Here is a 20,559-nt window from a genome sequence, read left to right as displayed (position 1 = left end):
GATTGCTGCTTGAATAATTTTATGCCACAGTCTTTTGTATTCTTCCTCACACTTACTCTCTTCCTCTGAGGTCCCCAACTGGAAATCCAGATGAATGAGGCTGTTTTTGGTTGCAAGTGACTGACGCTAGTTTAAGCCTAAAAGAATTCATTGGCTCACGCAGCTAGGAAGTTCAGACATGTATTGGCTTCTGTAAGCTATAATTTAGATGAGTAGTTTTCGAGTCCATCTAGGGATACCGGGAGACTCCAAGATCTTTTCAGAGGGTCTACAAAGTCAAAAGTATTTTCATAGTAATACTAAGCCATTTTGTGCCTTTTCCCTCTCATTTTCTCATTAGATACAGTAGAATTTTCCAGAGGCTACGTGATGTGTAGTGATGTCATCACTCTGATAGCTAATGGAATGTGTGTTTGTATATTCTCATATTTTAAAAATTTTAATATAGTAAATACCAATAGGTATAACCTACTTAAACAAAAGCTCTTTGGAGTCCTCAATAATTTTTAAGAGTGTAAAGGTGTCCTGAGACCAAAATCTTGAAAACCACAAATTTAGGTCATGTCTCCATCCCAAAGCACTAAGGCAAAGGCAATAGCATTTTCTAATTGGTTGGCCTCAGTCATGTGTTCACCCAGAGGATCCGGATCAGATGAACCCCTACCAAATAGACAAAGATCAAGGGAGGATGCATCTGGGTACCATATGTAAGGCTAGTGCCTTGATAGATTAGTAGTTAGTCAGAAAGGGTTTAAACTGAAATGTCAACTGAGACTTAAAATTGTTTCTGGTGATAAAAAGTTGAAAAGCTGGATACTTCCATTAAGGCATCTGAAGTAGCATAACAGTTGGGAAAATAAATGCATAACACCCCCACACACAGACACACACACAAAATCTCCTATCTCTCTCTACCATTACTATAGATTTTAATCTTTTCTGAGGGCTTTAATTTATACATTTGATACGACCCACATTGTTTTATGTTAATATTCAGAAGCTAGAGAAGCTCTTCCCTGTGTGTCCTGACAATTTACAAATGTACAAGGTCACCACTTATTTATATGGCTGCTTACCTGATAAAAGAAGGAAACCAGAAACAAAAAAGTTTTGTTTCTAAAGAAAGCACTGGTTTTTCTCCCTCCTTAATTCAAAGAAAGTGTAGACGAAAGAGGAGGAGGACAGTATTTGCTAGAAGAGGAAGGAATTATTGGATAAGGGAAAGGAGAATGAGATTTGTTAAATGGAAAAGTAACATTAAGTGTCCAGAAACTATTTAATTTCTTAAAAGGGCTCTGTTTACAAGGTCTTCAGTTTTTAGGATACAGTATACACAAGTAAAGAAAAAATAGTCCCTGGGACTTCCTTGGTGGCACAGTGGTTAAGACTCCGTGCTCCCAGTGCAGGGGGGCCAGCTTCGATCCCTTGTCTGGGAGTTAGCTCCTACATGCATGCCGCAACTAAGAGTTCACATGCCACAACTAAGGAGCCCACGTGCCACAGCTAAGGAACCCGTGAGCCACAACTAAGAAGCCCTCCTGCCGCAACTAAGACCCAGTGCAACCAACCAAATAAATAAATAAATAAATATTTTTAATAAAGCAAAGAAAAAATAATCCAAAACTTAACCACTGACATGGATTAAGTTTAAGTGAGCTTTTTAAAAAAAATCAATAATTATTATTATTAATTGGTTTCCATATAATCAAAGCCCAACTACCCTAGAAAAATAGTTTTGTCTCTATAAAAGCAACAAAAAATTATTTTGTTAACCTAAATAACCTCATTTTCTCCCAGGTTGACTAATAATTGGAGGAAGTATCGTCGATAGGAATGTTTATACAGTAGTTTAGCTTAAAATGAAACTGCAGTAGAAGTTTGAAATGTTAAAAGCATAAATGAATTGGTGAAGGAAGCAGAGATGATGGATTTTTCAGTTGTGCTGAAAAATCTCATTTTACCATGTAATAATTACATTTCATATTTATCTGTGTATCACCTGCTGTGGGATTGATTGGGTGCAGAGCGTGAATCCCTTTCCAACACAGAACCTTGTTTCCTTCCCATTTCCTAATATTTGATGACTAAATACAGAACATATAAGGCAATAGGGACTTTGAATTGCTAGCAGTGCAGGCTACTCCCAAGGTACCAGAGGGGCTGTTAGAAATTTGCCTTGCCATGTAACAGCTTGCAGAAGCCTCTGCCTATAAAAGGAGACACCAGCTAACCTGGCCAGAGTTCACATAAACAATATTAAAGCTGGATTTTTCTGCCTGGATCTAAAAGAGTAAGGCGAAATGTTGCATACTGTCCCTTGTCCCCTTTGATGACTGCAATTCTAGATTAAAGATGAAAATAGCAGACTGTTGTTGTTGGCCTTATTTCATTTAGGAAAGAAGTATGACAAACATTACAAATCACTTTGTGGTCATTGCAAAACAGCAACTTTTGGGGGTGAAATGTTAGCAAATATTCTTTGAATAGCTAGAATGTCAAGGTAAAATAAATGAGATAAGCCACAAAAATAGTGCTACCCAAGATTATGGTTATTAAATGTTTTACTGATGGGATAAAGTTTTCCTCAGTTGAATTTAAAATTGAAAAGTATCTCCCAAGTACAGTCAAGTGTATCAGTGATTTTATTCTGAGAGAAACATAACTGGAATATTGAGTATAAATAAAATTGTAATGTTTCAGTGCCATAAATATTTTCTGATTACTAATTCAGTTTTGCTAATAATTTGATTCTGAGATGGGAGTGTCCTAAATATAGACATATTCCAACCATATTGGAAGGAACAGCCCTCCCTGTAATTTAAACTAATATTGGATTTATCAGTGATTCTCTTGGGAGTTTGGGTATCTTGAATGAGTCTCTGATCTGCTGGGTAAGTTGACCGAATAAATTTGTACCCACAAAGCTGAGATCCATATTCTGGACTTATCAAAATGCAGACACCCAGGCATAGCCAGCCAATCTAACAGATAACTTTGCACTGCCATATAGGTGAAAGTCGGAATCCAATGTGAAGTCTTAAAGACAGTAGAAAAAAAGGCTATAATATTTCAGTTTTGTGCTTTGAAGAAATTGAAAGATTTGGAACATTTGAGGGAAAGGTGATAAGCCTAATAATAATGAACATACAATTTCAGTACTTTAGAGATGGCAAATGATTCACTTTTTAAGAAGTTATACATCTCTGCTAGCAAGTGAATTGTTTATTTCATGCTTTGGTTAACAAAAAAAAAAATGGGAAAAAAGGTCAGATACTCATCTAAACCCATTTCAATGGTAAAAACAAACAAAAACCATGATTTTAAAACATTTGAATGGTATTCTTTTAATCCAATTTTTAAAAGGGGAATCAAAGGCCTTGTGACTAAATGATGTATTCCAGATAGTCAGTGGTACAATCAGATTTTATTTTCCTAATTTTTGTTCTCATTGCTCTGTCTAATCCAATTGACTTGGAAAATCTTTCAGGACTGCTAAAGCACAGAGGGCCTAGATGAGAACAGATGTGGCTTTCTTGAAACAGAACGTGGACTATACACTCAGCTAACTCAGTTGGTAGAACATGAAACTAATTGTCTCAGGACTGCAGAGCCTGTTATTTTTGTGGTCAAGAGAGGAAAGATATGAGTTAAATTGGAGTATGAATTGGCAGTAATAATACCAGGCTCTGGTAATTAGCTTAACTGTTACCGTGGGGCAGTAACATGTGGGACTTTGGACACCCTTTCAACATATCTGAACTTCAGTGTCCTCTTCTGTAAAGTGATGGAGATTTATACTTGTTTAAAGTTCCATCTAATGCCCAAATTCTATGATTTCATGTAAAGTTTTCCAGTCTGAAAGTACATTTTAAAAAATCCGCCTTTAAAGCAACCTTTAAAAATGTAAATTGACCTTGGGAGACGGAAGATTTTTACTTAGTTGGCTTACTTTACTCATTACACCATACAAGGGATTCCTACAGGTAATGAAGTATTTTGTAACAAATCAACTTTCCTCATATTGACATGAGATAGGAAATTAATGACAACTTAATTAAAGAAAAGATCTGAAGATCTCAGGGACTACAGTATGATCCAGTGGTATCATACTGACGCAAGACAGGGTGTCAATAGACCTGGGACTTTGGAATTAACTTTCTGTGGCCTTATGCCATACCTGAGGTTCTATCAACTCCCAGGTACTGTGTTAGGTGATCAAAATGAAAAGATGAAGAAGACACAGTCCTGGGTCTCAAAGAGCTCACAGTTTGGTAAGGGAGATCAATAGTTGGGTAAATAAACAATTGCAAGATAGTTCGCTAAGAGCTATGGTAGACGTAAGGTAGCCTGAACAATGATTCTGAAACCTGGCTTCACATAAGAATTTCCTGGGGAACTGTTTAAAAAATACAGGTGTTTTTACCCTCTCTCTCAGAGATCATAATTTTTTTAAAAAATTTTATTTATTTTTGGCTGCGTTGGGTCTCCATTGCTGCAAGCGGGCTTTCTATGGTTGCGGTGAGCTGGGGCTACTCTTCGCTGCGGTGCGCGGGTGGGCTTCTCATTGCGGTGGCTTCTCTTGTTGCAGAGCACAGGCTCTAGGCACGTGGATTTCAGTAGTTGCAGCACGCGGGCTTCAGTAGTTGTGGCTTGCAGGCCCTAGAGTGCAGGCTCAGTAGTTGTGGTGCATGGGCTTAGTTGCTCCATGGCATGTGGGATCTTCCCGGACAAGGGATCGAACCTGTGTCCCCTGCATTGGCAGGTGGATTCTTAACCACTGCGCCACCAGAGAAGTCCCTCAGAGATCATAATTTACATGATCTGGAGAGAGGCTTAGTGAATTGGTGTTTTTAAAAGCTCCCAAGGATATTCTGATACACAACTAAGATTGAGAATTACTGGGATAGTAGAAGGGCACCAAACTTGGCCCTTAGGTCAAATAGGCAACAGTCAAGCAGACAAGAGGAGAAGAATCTTTCAGACAGAGGAACAGCTTTGTGCAAAGGCATGGATATAACAGAACTCATGGTGAATCAGGGGAACTGCAACTAGTTCTGTGCAGCTCACTGTAGATGTATGAGGGAAGGGGGTTACAGTGAAAGATGAGATTGGGGATGTAGGCAGGAGGCAGATCTTTATGTGTTTTGTGAAGGAGTTTGGACTTTATACTGAAGTCAAGGGGAAATCAGTGGGGACGTGACATGATCTCATTTCTCCTTTCGAAAAGATAGTTTCAGTGGTGCTGTGGAAGATGGATTAGAGGGGCTGGAATCAGGGAAACTAGTTAAAAGAGGGTGTGGTAATCCAGGCAGGAAAGAGAGCCTGAACTAAAACAGTGGCACTGGGAAGGCAGAAGATATTCAAGGAATAGATAACTAGGAGGCAGTATCAACAGTGCAGATGGGTGTGGTGGGTGAAAGAGTAGAGGAGTCTATGGAGTATTATTTCCTTATTTTGTAACTACTTTTGCTCATTTGCTAGTGGAGGATCTGCCCAGAACTAAACACTTCAGAGGTGGAGAGAACAGATTTTTATGGACTTGTTAACAACATACAGTGTGGTTTGAATCTAGTCATTTCAAAAATCAAAAGCTATCAAAATAATCAGAGGCTGTTTACAATCCCTAAATGACTAAATTCCTGACATGCTTAAGGCCAAGCATCTAACTAGCATTTCCACCCATTGTGGAGGGGAGAGAGAGTGGAAATAGCACTAAAACGAAGGTTTGAGAGATTTTAATTAACACAAATGGCTGTACCTAGTCTTTAAATCTGTCCAAAGCAAAGGGAGTGAAAGCTTTCTAATCCTTCAGCGCTTCATCTGGCCTTGACCTCAGAAAAAAGAGCCTCCCTCTTCCTTCATCAAACTGACTTCCTTTAGCTCCTTGTTGTTCTGTGTAGGTCTTTGCGCCCAGAATTCTCTAAGACAGGAGAAAACAGAAAAAAATGACAGCTAAAGCACCAAGTGTCCTGGCACTCATTTTGCAAATCCTCTAAAAATATTAAATTAGAATACTAAAAATATTAACAAATGCATTCCAAAATTCTACACCCACTATCTATTCAAGCCTTTGAAATGATTTCGAAAACCAAAGTAATTTTCACATTAGATTCACTTTTGCCAGTAGTTGCTCTGCTCATAGTTGCAGTGTCCATGGTACCTGATGGGGAAAATTAGGAAAATGAGAGCTTTCTTTGAGTAAAAAACCTAGTTTTATTTTGAGTTGCAAGGCTATTAGCATTCGTCATAGTACCATATCATTGTAGGACTGACTCTGGTATTAGCATTGATGTGGATTTTCTAATTGTTGTTTTAGAAAATAACTTCATCAAACAATGTTTTTAAAGTTGAAGTGGCAAACCTTCTTTTTTTGGTGGGGGGGGGGGTACGTGGGCCTCTCACTGTTGTGGCCTCTCCCGTTGCAGAGCATAGGCTCCGGACACGCAGGCTCAGCGGCCATGGCTCACGGGCCCAGCCGCTCCATGGCATGTGGGATCTTCCCGGGCCGGGGCACGAACCCGTGTCCCCTGCATCAGCAGGCGGACTCTCAACCACTGCGCCACCAGGGAAGCCCTGGCAAACCTTTTTTTTCTGTTGAGAGCTCATATCCCACAGGACAAAAAAATCGTTTGAAGATTACATCAAGTAATCTACAAAGTGTGCTTCCAATACAACTTTTAAATGAAGAAATGAGATGATAAATCACGCACATATCTGCACACCCTCTGGTAACCCAGACACACATTCCACAAAAATGGCTAACTGTGGACAGCGGAGAACAAACAAAAGATGAAGGTGGGGGTGGGGATGAGAAAGAGGAGGCAGAGAGAGAGGCACAGACTGAGAGAGAAAGGGAGAGAATAAAAAGGGAAAGAGGGAGAATTGTAGGGTGTTAAATAGGCTTTGTGGTGAGTCAGTCCTAGGTGAGGGCTGCCAGACTAAAATATAGGACACCCGGTTAAATTTGAATTTCAATAAACACCAAATAATTTTTAGTATATGTATGTCCCATGCAATAGTTGGGACATATTTAAACTCAACATTTATTGTTTATCTGCAATTCAAACTTAACTGGGGATCTTCTTTCTATTAGCTAAGTATGACAACCTAATCCTAGACAACCTTCTGCTCTCCTGATTGTGTGATGCAAAAAAGTTTAGAATATATTGTCACTCACTGAAATAATCATAATATCAATACAGGTACAGTTTACTTCTTTTTCAACCTTCAAAATTTATATTTAGGAAAGAAGACTTTTGTTCTCCCCTGGACTTCTGTGGAGTTTTATAGGAAGTGAAAGAATGAGCTAGTTTAGAAATTAACTTCGGACTTCCCTGGTGGCATAGTGGTTAAGAATCCACCTGCCAATGCAGGGGACACGGGTTCGATCCCTGGTCTGGGAAGATCCCACATGCCGTGGAGCAACTATGCCCGTGTGCCACAACCACTGAGCCCGCGTGCCACAACTACTGAAGCCTGCACACCTAGAGCCTGTGCTCCACAACAAGAGAAGCCACCACAATGAGAAGCCCGTGCACCGCAATGAAGTGTAGCCCCCACTCCCTGCAACTGGAGAAAGTCTGCGCGCAGCAATGAAGACCCAATGCAACTGAAAATAAAGAAATAAAAATAAAAAAAGTTAACTTCATGACCTACTAATACCATGAACCGAAGACTGACATTCAAAAGGTTCAAGTTGCTGCAAGGCTTGAAAAAGCCTGTATTTGAGGGCAATGTTATTTATCAAGGACTCACATTGGAGCCAGCTGTGGGTTTCCGCCCCTGCCTTTCAGAATTTTAGCTTAACACTACTATTTTCCTTTCAGCAGCACCTGCTGGAGTGTATTCAGCCATCAGGAGGAGTAATACTAAAGTGAAGTAAAGGTTGAAGCTGGGGAGAATGACTTGCTTTCAGAACAGAGGGAGTTATAGAATAAATAAGGTCTCAAGAGTATTCATTTCCCACTGCACTGGGCTTTCATCTGAATTTATAAGTGTAGCAAAATATTCACATGCAACCTTCAGCTTCTTAAAAGAGCTCAAGGAAATGCTAAGAGTTGGGGTGGGCGTTTGGGGGTGGGATAGGGGAGGAGAGAAGAGCAAGGCTGTCAGAATCAAGTGTCTTATCACCAGTTCTATTATTATGGAAGATAAACCTCTTCTTTAAATACCCGCAGATGTGATGGGAAACAGCTGAATTTAAAGATCGCTTCGTGCCTGTGCGCTCTAAGATAGGTGACTGCCAAAGGCCAAAACTGCTCTCTTGACTCTACAGAATTCTGGGTAGGGCTGCCGTACACTCTGGGTCAAACTGTAATTTTATACTGGTCTGGAAGTAAATCCCTTCAAATGTGACCCGTCTCTGGAAAGACTTCACCGTGGATGTAAAATATTTTTCTCTTCTGTAAGACTAGGTGATGAAGTATGCTAAACCGATGAGACTGACCTGGCTAATGATACATACAACCTGGGCCTCAAGGGAATTTGCACGTAGAGATTGCTTGAAGTGTTACAAAGTCAGTATTAACACAGGATTATATATATATATATATATATATATGTTTTTGGGGGTTTTTTTTGGCGGTACGCGGGCCTCTCACTCTTGTGGCCTCTCCCGTTGCAGGGCACAGGCTCCGGACGCGCAGGCTCAGCGGCCCTGGCTCACGGGCCCAGCCGCTCCGCGGCACGTGGGATCTTCCCGGACCGGGGCACGAACCCGTGTCCCCTGCATCGGCAGGCGGACTCTCAACCACTGCGCCACCAGGGAAGCCCCAGGATTATATTTTGCCAACCAAACAGATCACACCACTGCAATGCAGCCAACCAGCACACAGGACAAACGATGTGGGAGGAGGAATTCTTGGCCAGGAGCAGTGAGATAACCCTCCCTCTACTTGGAAATGCCTATAGCAGAAGGGCCTGTACCCTGATTGGCTGGAAGGTGTGTCCAAAATTACATTCAATCCTTTAAGACAGATCTGTGAAATTCAATTCTTTTGAAACTAGAGGAAAAGGAACATTATCCAGGAACACTACTAAGTACTTAAACTTCAAAAGGTCCCCACCTTGCGCAATTGCCTGATTTTTTAATTCCTTGTCCTGATCGCCTGATTTATCTGTGGTAGAAAAAAAACAAACAGTATTAGGGATTGTGGAGGGCGGGACAGTGGCTGTTTTTGGAATGGAGGACACTGTAGTTCACGGAGTGGAATAATAGGTACAGATTTTGCAGCAGAATGCTGAATTTAATACGGGATAATCAAGGCTGCCAGTAATACACCTCAGTGTCACAAAGCATGGCAGAAAACACCAGGAGATCTTTTATTTTTTTCATTTGATACATAAATGTAGCACATTTTGTCCTAAGGGCAATAGAAGACTGATGGCTCCCTGCAGGTTCCTGAATTACCACTGTTTATGGACTAAAGGCCTGGATGTGATTGGTGCCACCTACTGGGATAAATGAAGAATTACAAATCTGTCAACCCCTTTTGGAAGTAGTATTTCTTTTGTTACTGAACAAATTAATGTTGGGGGTATGATTCTTTATTGGGAGGATTATACATTAAACAAGTGATAAGCTTGAATTCAAATCATAGCCTTTAGTTGTGGAAGAGTCATAAGAAATCACATACTGGAACACTGTCACTTTATAGCATATTTTAGGAGGTGAACTTTGGATATGCAGTCAGAAGCCTGGCTTCTCTGAACTAGTTTCTTGTTCTATAATACCTACCCCACAGAGTCATTGTGAGGGTTACACAAAATCATGTTTTCAACATGCTCTATAATATGTTATGGTTGCTTTAGATAAAGAAAAACACTGAAACAAAATGACTGGTCCAGGACATCTAAATGGTTAGCCTCAGAGTAAGGCCTGCAACTCATATATCTGACTCTAAATCCAGTGCTTTTCCCAGTAAATTGCTATTTCCCAAAATTTGATGGTGAGATGATTTTAGGAGGCAACTGCAATAAATTTAGGAGGTGCTGGAACACAGCATTAAATACTATAAATCACAGTGAGAAAATTATTCCTTTTTTGATTCTTTCAAACTTGACACCTTGATGGCATCAAGGAGAAGAGTTTCAGTTTGGTGCTGGTTTTCTTTAAAACTCTCTACATCTTGCTGATCTCACTTCCTAATAAAGATAAAACAGGTCTTAGGGTTCAGCACTGTGTTAGAATACTAAAATTTTGTTCTCAGTATACTTATTATGTTTACTTTCTATTATAGAAAACTACATCTGTTTTTCGTTTACAACACATATTACTGTTGGTAATAATATCTTAATATAACTACTTTAAAAATCCCTCTACGAAGAAAACTAATATTTCTTTTGTTTTCTTTTCAATAATTAAACACTAGGTTATAAATAGGTCAATAAAACCAAAATCTAAGACTTAAATTTCATATCCACTTGGGCTCAGACAAACTCAGAGATTTTGTATATGTGTGTATTAGAAAATGAAACTGGTCTACAATCAGTGCTCAATGCATGTGCAGTCAATAACACACAAGCAATGGGTCACGCATGCCTGTGGCTACGTGCACTTGTGGTAACTGAACAGTTTAGAGTCCTATCGCTTAATACTCCAGAAGCATTAGAGGAGAGAAGAGAAAAGAGGATGTTGATCTGTGGGCTGTTCTAGTTCAGAGTTCAGAGATTCAGTGTTCCGCAAGCAAGGGAAAAAATATCTTCCGCGGTGATCACGCTGAAGGGAATCTTTCACTATTTATTTTCTTGGCTTGATTTGAATCCAGAGTGAAAAGATTTTTGGCTCCTTACTCTATGGATCCCTTGAGATGACTTTCAACTAATTTTAAATGAAATAAGACGTGGATCTCTCACCCTCATAACCCTCCCCTCCTCTATCTTTTTAATTTGCATCTTAATGACTTTATACTGCTTCTGGTTGTATTCCAGGTTCTTATTGGAGAAGAAAACCTCAAGCTTTCTGCTTTCCAATCTTATCAGAACAACAGTTAAAAGAGAGACATGAATGGAACACTGGCTGAAGGATAGGTAGTTCCTCCAATCATCCAGATTTTCTAAATTTTAAATATGGATGAAGTCAGACCAACAGAGTGCTATGGACCTGGACCAAATCATCTTGAGCTGATCCATCACTTTTAAAAAAAGTTCACATCAGGGGCTTCCCTGGTAGCGCAGTGGTTGAGAGTCCGCCTGCTGATGCAGAGGACACGGGTTCATGCCCTGGTCCGGGAAGATCCCACATGCCGCAGAGCGGCTGGACCCGTGAGCCTGCGCGTCCGGAGCCTGTGCTCCGCAACGGGAGAGGCCACAACAGTGAGAGGCCCGCGTACCGCCAAAAAAAAAAAAAAAAAAAAGTTCACATCAATAATTTCTTATCAGATTGTGCCAAGGAACAGATAAGAAACAGCCTAGGAAATTTAGATTCTGAATTTATTTTAGAAATATTTTTGAGGACATTAGCTACTATGACACACATAGAGTGTCTTGTTCCCCTGATGAGGACCTGGAAGAGAAATTTCTCTCTCATTTCAGTACCAGTAAAAGCTGTGTTTCTTCTGAGAACTTGGTTTATTTTTATTTTGTGGACACCATAAATTCATGTTTCTTTTTCGGGGAAATTCATAACCAAGACTGAAGCCTACCTGTACCAACTGTATGGTAATTTCACTACACATTTTTATGTATTTACCTGGCTTCAACTTATTTTCCCTTTGCCTTGATTTAGTCATCTGTTTATTTGATCTTCATGCTGTGTGTGATTTTATAAGTTATTCAAGACCTTATGGAATATGATTGAGAAGAAATTAGAGACATACATATTAATACTGATAAAACATTGGCATCCCTTAGCCATGATCTCTTATTGCATGTCTCTTTTTTAAATTACAGAGTTCAGATTCATAGATCCATGAAAATTTAAGAGCCCTATCTTCCTGTCCCTAAGAAAACCATTCCTTTATTTTTTTGTGATAAGCTATATGATTTCCTCTAATGATGCCATAAATTCTTTGGGGTGGGGAAATGGTGAAACTCCCAGAGGAATATCTGGATTGGTGAAACTCACAACCATTGTTGGATGTCTCTTTGGCCTTCTATTCTGAAGTAGCAGAGTCTATTCCAATAAGATTTGTGAGATCAAACTACTCTAATTCCTAAGAAAGGGGACAAGGTGAGGAGAAAACTAATATTTTATCAGGTGTCAACTATGTAACAACTACATATGCTAAGCACATAATATATTACTCAGTCTTTACAAAGGAAAATTTTATTTCCTCTAGAGGAATCCTTACCTTGATATAAGAGTTTCAGTGTAATAATAATGATGATGATAGTGAAAACATTTTTTATAACACCGCTAACTAACTTACTGTGTGCCAGGTATTGTGTTATCACTTTACAGGTAATGGGATCTCCAATGTAAAACCAAACAAACCTCAAATTGTGTACCTATGATACTCTACCTACCTCGGGACCCAGGAAGATTAAAAAATGCTTGCTTTGGCTCAAAATTCTGCTGTATGTACAGTGATAACTTAAGATCATTGTGCTTCTGGTAGTTCTTCAAGGCTTCAATTCTCAGCTTGATCACTTGGCCATTAAAGTCATTCTATAAGAGAACATTTTTCAAAACTACTCATATAGTATTGACTTCTCTAAATCCACTATTACCTGAATCTTTTTAACTCAGAAGTTTAAAAATGAACCTATCATGCTCAGTCTTTAAAAGTGGGCAGAAATTATGTGTGATTTTTCCCCCCATTTCAAATAGGACAAAATCAAGATCATAGGGAAAAAGTGCTATACTCAAGGTGAAGCTGGAGATAGGTCTCTTCAGCCATCTTCCCACAAAACATTTCTTTTAGCATGACAATTGGTAATCCAGATGAGAGGATCAGGTTTACCATTAGGAAACTAAAAGCCTGTATATTGCATGAATGAAATTGTACCCTGTGTCCAGCCTTGGAAGACTTAGTACCTGAATGAAGTTAGCTTGTTCCTGATACCTGACCCATTCCATTTTCCTCTGTTGCTTTTCCTGGTGGAAGAAAGAGCCTCTGGTGACAAAGTAAATTGAGATCAGAAATCAGTTTTCTCAATATGCTGCAAAGACTTTATAGCAAAATTATGGTGTCATAGATTCACTAATATATTGGTTTCAACTGCAGTCCTCTTAATTGGCATCACCTGTACATCCCACTCTCCAAAAGCTAAAAGCTAAAAGAACAGGATGTTTTCTATCAATGAGTTGGCTGCAGGAAGATTAGATACAAGCATAATATCTCTAAATAAATGTTCAAAAACAAATTAACAAGTGTTTTGACATCACATAGCTATTTCAAAGTTGTCATTATTGGTACAGATTTTCCCACTTTGCTCTAGCTATCATGATTTACCAGAAACTTGCCGTGTCACTGACTCAGATGTAATACCCCAAGGGAACCAGATCTCCTATAAAATTTTGTATCAGTTCAGGAGCACACTTAGGCAGATTATTGCTACATTAAAGATTTCTAATCTATCAGCTCTAAAAGCCACTACTTTCAGAAAGATCATACTACCTTCCTTATTTCCTTCACTTTCTCTGCATACAATGTCTCCAGTTCATTCTTGGTCTTCCTAGACGATGAGGGGGTTTGGGGAGCCTGGGAAGAAAGAAGAGAGCTAAAGGAAAAGGAGGTCCCAGGAAAGAAATGCAATGTCTTAGCAGACAGTAAATCCAATATACCCTTAAGGCCCAGATCCTTCCTATCTGTCTACCCTAATCAGTCCTGATTCTCAACGGGCTGTTGCCATCGGTGTGGCATCAACAACTTTGAAATTCTGAGCACCATGCAGTCCACTTGCCTTTCTGTCCTGTAAGTCTGCTTTGTTCTTTATCTGCAGTGTTTTTTGTTGATCACTGAGTTCTTCTGTGCTGAATGTCTGTAGAGAGACATTTTGGCAAAGCTTTAAATTACTGGGACTTCATGAGGGAAGTGGAAAGCCAATGTCAAGGCTTTTGGTTCCTGCCAGTCAGAAAACTCTCAGGGCCTGATATGAAAAGTGTACTACCAAAGGAGGTTCAGAATGGAATGAGCCCTTCCATCTGGTCTTTTGAGTGAAACTTATAATAATAAAAACTATTAACTGAACCTTTATTATATGTCAATCACTACTGTAAGCTACTTACTACATTACTTATTTACTCTACTACATTACAAATGTTCTCATTTAATCCTCACAGGACTATTTTTATTTCCATTTTATAGATAAGAAAACTGAGTCTTAGAGAGGTTAAGTCATTTGTTTAGGGTGACTCAGTTAGGAAAGTACAGAGCTGGAATCTGAACCAGATCTCTTGGACTCTGAAGTCTGTCTTCTTAACCACTAGGCATACGATCTTGTCTCTCTATTTCTCATTGTCTAAAAGTATGGGGAGGGAAAGTCAATCACAAGCTCAGCTATATGGACATCCCTTATACAAAGTCTTTTGGGAGCTCTGGAGAAACTGGATTTTGATAGAGGAATGATGCTGGCATATTTCCTATCACTAAGACTCAAGAACTCAGAAACTAAAACTTCTCACAACTCATAGAATTGATTTGTAGCTGCCACTAAGAACTAGGAGCAGATCTCAGTACAAGATGCAGTGCTTGATAGTATCCTAATTATCTGTGGAAAGGTGAGATGGAAAAAGCAGTCAGCGATCACACTCACACCTGTTTATATCACAAGACAATCTGCTATTAAGGTCTCATAATTTGTGAAAAAACACTTGGATCCCAAAGCCTTAGTCCACAAAGGAATTTCTACCCCTGCTTGGTTTCCCAGCAAAATATTTTTATATTAAACAATGCTGTGATTATTGCAAAGTCAAAGGGGAATTAGAATCAGGTATTCGTTCATTCAACTTACATTTATTGATTGTCTACTATGGGTCAAGCATTGTGCTACATGCTAGGGATTCCAAGATGAACAAAGCAATCAAGATACTGGAGAAGCATGTATTCCAGAACAGGGCAGGGAGATAAGAAACAAATAAAATAATAATAACACAATAAAATTTAAAAAATAGTGATCTTATATTATAAAAAGTGCTATGGAAGACATGAACAGAATTGTATAATAGGAAGGGTGTGTGTGGGGGGTGATGTCCTTTTTCAGGTGGAGTGAATAAGGAGGGCTTCCCTGAGGAGGTGACATTTAAGCGGAGACCTGAAGGATGAGAATGAGCCAACTATAAGAAAATAGCATTACAAAGCCCAGGGATAAAGCAAAAGCAAAAGTCTTTAGAAAGGAAAGGTCTTGGCATGTGGAGACCAGTGTGGGAGGGGAGGACTTCTATGAGAGGAGACTAGAAAGGTAGGCAAGAGCCAGACTATACCTGGAATGGCTGTAAAGGGTTTTCCTAAGGAGAGTGACATTACTTGATTGTTTTAAATAAGATCAGAGAATGAATTGGAATGAGGCATGGGTGGAAGCAGAGACATGAAAAAATGAGGATGTAGACCAGAAAAAAGGGAAGCTTCTTTGCATTCTGGTTTGTAAGACAGATACTTTCAAGAGATCCTTAGAGGCACACATACCTTGTTCCATAGCATCTCCATTTCCTTCCGAAGCATCTTGTTTTTCCTTTCCTGGTGGAGAGGAAAAAGCAAATAGAAATATGTGTTTGTCTAGTCATTAAAGTTGGAAGAAATTACTAATAGGGGGACTAAGGGGTAGGGGCATAGTAAACCACAGAGGAAGGCAATAAATGGGCCTAGCCCCAAACCCAGGAACATGAGAGATAAGATTGATGATGATGATAAAAAATAATAACAATTTGGAATAGTAACTTTAATTATGGTAATTGTGGTATATCAATATAGTAATGAGTTTCTCACACTTGAAACACGTAAGATGTTCTGATCATATGGCAGTTTCTTTGGGGCTTAGACCACTAATTTTTAAGATCCTTTATGTTGTTAATTTTTTTAAATAAATTTATTTATATTTTTATTTATTTATTTTTGGCTGTGTTGGTTCTTTGTTGCTGCACAAAAGCTTTCTCTAGTTGCTGAGAGCAGGGGCTACGCTTCATTGCGGTGCGCGGGCTTCTCATTGTGGTGGCTTCTCTTTGTTGCGGAGCACAGGCTCTGGGTGCACGGGCTTCAGTAGTTGTGGCTCGGGGGCTCTAGAGCACAGGTTCAGTAGCTGTGGCACATGGGCTTAGTTGCTTCGCGGCATGTGGGATCTTCCCAGACCAGGGCTTGAACCCGTGTCCTTTGCACTGGCAGGCGGATTCTTAACCACTGTGCCACCAGGGAAGTCCTATATTGTTAATTTCTTTAAATCTTGAAAGAATCTCTCAGACCAAACTCTTTCCTTTCTTTTACTTTGGTTATTTTCTATTTCTTCTGAAATGTGAGGGGTTAATATGCTTATATGCATTAACCTTTAGATGAAAAGTTTTTCAAAAGTCAAAAAAATAGAATTTTTGCTAGCTAGTTCTTATTCTTCCCAACATTTCACCTGACTCCCTTTGGTTCACCCAGGACTTTTCTAGATCAAGGACCTATGAGTGTTGGAGCACCAATGCTAGAGATGAGCACTCTGTCTGACAGCAATGGAATTGAGAGCCCTGTTCAGAAGGCCATTCCCTGGAGTGCCCATCAACCTCTTACCAGATTCTGCTTCGTCTCTTCTGCTTCCTTAATGAGCTCAATGACTGAGGATTCACCATTCCCCTTCCCTGCCATGATCTGCCTCATGATCTGCAGACTAGAAAGAAGACAGAGATATCACAAAACATAATACTTCCTAAAAAGAAATATTAATATTCCATGACCAGTCAGAAACTACTCTACCATGAGAGGGAGATAGGGGCTGAAATCACAAGATTTATGGAAGTCCTTCTAGACATAGAAGGTCTCGAAAAGACAATTTCATTCCTAATTGACGTTTGCCTTAGGTATGTGCTCTATAACGAATTCTGTGCTCTGTAAGGCTCAGAACTTAGGTGTCCAACAGCTAGTGAGACTCCTCTCCACCCCTTCAGAAGAAAATTTTGTTATATGACTTTTGGGGTAGAAGGGGACTTTTTTTGCCTCTGTGAAGAAGGAGGTTGAAGAACCTCTTGTCTTAAGGATAAATCTCAGAATTATTCCCTACCCCCATCTCTGTTCATCTCCCCTACTTTACTTCTCCACATAAAAACATTTGAGTTAGTTGGAGAACCCACTTATATCCTTATGGTAGCCTCTAGAGAATCAGGCCATCAAGAAGTTTCTGATAAAATCCGAATATCCAATCTATGACTGTAAGAGAGGATATTCTTTAAAGGTATTAATTAACTTATGCTTATTTTCTTTGTGCTTTTCCCTCTCTAATTATAAGCAAAGAAGCAAGCCTTTGTGTTCTCTTGCCCTGAGAGGGCTGAGTTTCTCGGTTGTAAACAGCTGGTGCTTTGACTACAACTTTCTGCCTGACGTTTGTTCTCACAACTTTCTGCCTGGCTTTTGCTCTCCAAAAGTCTGAGCTCCCTGAAATGTTTATGGTAGGGTACAGAATGAAGGTAGACACATTAAGGTGAGATTCTCTGAAACTAGAAAGGAAAAAGAGAGTTGGTGGATCCCAAGAACAGTGAGTGCCCTAGCAAAGAGTTAAGACCTCAACTGCCTAGTACATTTAGTAAGGCCAGACCATAATCCAGAGGACTTTGATGCTCAGAAATGATTACCATTTCACTGTGTGGCAATGGAAGAACAGAATCATTTATCCTAAAGTGATTCCACAAACACGAATGAGGAGCTATCTGTGTGACCATGATGGATTGAGGATAGTAAAGTCTCTTAACAGTTTCTTGGGAAGAAAAGTAATAACTGTAGCCCTGTGAGATGAGCTGAGTTATATTTAATTCTACTAAAAGAAGAAGGATTCCTTGCCACCCTGATTTTGTGGTTACATTCTTTTAATTTACTATAGCTGAAGGTCTAAACCTTTTAAAAAATGTAAATAATCATTGCTAAATCCTATGGATTAAAGTTCTCTTGCCTTTCCCCTTCTAGGAAATCCTGAGAAGGGAACACTTACCTTCTTTGTCTTTCCTCCAAGTTAGACATCAACTTCTGGAATAACAGCTTGTTCTTATCTTCTAGAGGTTTTAGCATCTCTAGCAGTTCCTGCTTCCTTAGTTTTAAGTCCTCACTCAACTCCTTCAAGTAGTTGTCATCTATTTTTGGACTTCTGTGGGAAGAGACACTATATTTGCCTTCAGCCCGGGCTAATAACAGAGACCCTCTTTTCGTTCCTGGATAGTTACCACTTGGCATCTTCCGTCAAAGACTCACCTTGTTTTGGAAGATAAGTAAGATCCCGGAGAGTTTGAAGCACTTGACATCTTGAAGGAAAACTTCTACTCTAAGAATAAGAAAGGTCTTCTTGAAAATATGTGCCTTCTTGTTCCATTCATTTAAGTCATCATTTTTGTGCTGCTGTTCTTGAAACTCCTGTTTCATTGGACAGATTTTTAGCTACAGGTTGAGGTCACAATGGCGCTAAGACCACAGATTTAACAGGTCTTTTAAATAACTCCAACATCAGAGACAGCTTGTTGACTGAAAATACTAACTACATCTGAGCAGTTCTTGCCTTAGCTTTAACCAAAGCCAAAAGTTTTATTCTGAAATTTTTGACTGAGTGGGGTAGAATCATAACACATCTATATTATGGAATTCCTATTGTGTTAGAAAATGATGGCTTGTCAAAAATTACCCATCAACACCATCTTCCATGGCAATTGACCTCCATGGAATGCCTACTATCTGTAGGGCACAGCACTGGATTCTGTGAATAAGGAAAAGGTAAAGACAGAGCATCTGCCTCTGGGAGACTTAGGAGGAGGAGGGGATACCTCTAGGATACAATTTAAAAAAAATAGAGGCCAGGGCTTCCCTGGTGGCGCAGTGGTTGAAAGTCCGCCTGCCGATGCAGGGGACACGGGTTTGTGCCCCGGTCCGGGAAGATCCCACATGCCGCGGAGCGGCTGGGCCGGTGGGCCGTGGCCGCTGAGCCTGCGCATCTGGAGCCTGTGCTCGGCAACAGGAGAGGCCACAATAGTGAGAGGCCCGCGTACAACAAAAAAAGAAAAGAAAATAGAGACCAAACTGACAAATACAGGTATGGGTATAATATTGAGTAATATAATACATGAACCAATTGTCATTACTTTCCTATCTTTTAAAAAAATTTTTATTTATTTATTTATTTTTGGCTGTGTTGGGTCTTCGTTGCTGCTCGTGGGCTTTCTCCATTTGCGACAAGTGGGGGCTACTCTTCGTTGCGGTACGCGGGCTCCTTATTGCGGTGGCTTCTCTTATTGTGGAGCATGGGCTGTAGCATGCGGGCTTAAGTAGTTGTGGCACGCAGGCTCAGTAGTTATGGCCCACGGGCTTAGTTGCTCCACAGCATGTGGGATCTTCCCAGACCAACGCTCAAACCTGTGTCCCCTGCGTTGGCAGGTGGATTCTTAACCACTGTGCCACCAGGGAAGCCCCTACTTTGCTATCTTTAAAACGTGATATATCACAATGGCAAGGTAGAATTATATCAGACATGAAACAAGAAGATATAATTTGTAAAAGATCATACCATCAGTATGTCATTTCATAGCCAAGTTCCTTCCTGAGAGGCTGTAATTCTAGACTTACCTCCAGATTCTGATTTTGCCTCCATTTTCCTCTCCTTATTAGAATCACGTTTCTCCTAGACCCTAAAATCTCCCATCTTCAACTATTCACTTAGTGATCAGAAGATAACTGTAAGAGTTATACATTTGTTTCTTTATGTTCTTTTTTGGCCACGCTGCATGGATTGTGGGATCTTAGTTCCCTGACCAGGGATCAAACTTGGGCCCATGCAGTGAAAGCATGATGGAGTCCTAACCACTGGACTGCTAGGGGATTCCCTTTTATGCTCTGTACACACAGTTTTAGGACAATATTTTTTTTAAAAAAATATTTATTTATTTGGCTGCACTGGGTCCTAGTTTCAGGATCTTCGTTGCAGCGCGCAGGATCTTTAGTTGTGACATGCGGGATCTTTTAGTTGCTGCATGCGGGATCTTTTAGTTGCGGCATGTGGCATCTAGTTCCCTGACTAGGGATCGAACCCAGGCCCCCTGCATTGGGAGCATGGAGCCTTAGCCACTGGACCACCAGGGAAGTCCCTAGGGCATTTTTAATGATGTTCTCAAATGTGAATTGTCATGTTAATTTCAAGTATTAACTGAGACTTTTCAGGGATTTTCTAGGGGCATTCTCCAAAATGACTTAAACCTTTTGTCTTTTGGGAAAACTTAAAGGCAGAGTATTGTAGTGAAAATAACACAAGATTTAGTTTGTCGGGATCTTTGTTTGAATCTCAGCTTTGCTGTGAGAAGTGGGCTGACTGTGAGCAAACTATATTCTCTAAGTCCCAGTTTCCACTTTTATAAAAACGAGAATGGTAAATTAAAAGGTGTGTTGTAAGGATGAAATACAATATGTGGAGTTCTTGGCTCATATCAGGTATTTACATTTTAGTGAATTTTTGGATGGT

At 39.8% G+C, this 20,559-nt stretch overlaps 1 protein-coding gene across 1 annotated transcript; it reads right to left on the bottom strand.

Moving 5' to 3' along the window:
* Positions 1-5,800: 5,800 nt before the first annotated feature.
* On the bottom strand, positions 5,801-18,361 carry CCDC196 (coiled-coil domain containing 196). Its single transcript, XM_030854464.2, has 10 exons — positions 18,312-18,361; positions 18,055-18,207; positions 16,647-16,743; positions 15,567-15,617; positions 13,846-13,923; positions 13,560-13,643; positions 12,977-13,036; positions 12,466-12,607; positions 6,090-6,160; positions 5,801-5,920 (listed from the first exon to the last, which is right to left on the bottom strand). The coding sequence occupies exons 1-10, from the start codon at positions 18,359-18,361 to the stop codon at positions 5,801-5,803; spliced, it is 906 nt and encodes a 301-aa protein (XP_030710324.2).
* Between the last annotated feature and the right edge of the window lie 2,198 nt (positions 18,362-20,559).

This window comes from Globicephala melas, chromosome 2 (genome assembly GCF_963455315.2).
Source record: "Globicephala melas chromosome 2, mGloMel1.2, whole genome shotgun sequence".
NCBI classification, from domain to species: Eukaryota; Metazoa; Chordata; class Mammalia; order Artiodactyla; family Delphinidae; genus Globicephala; species Globicephala melas.
This window is presented reverse-complemented; position numbering and strand designations above follow the sequence as displayed.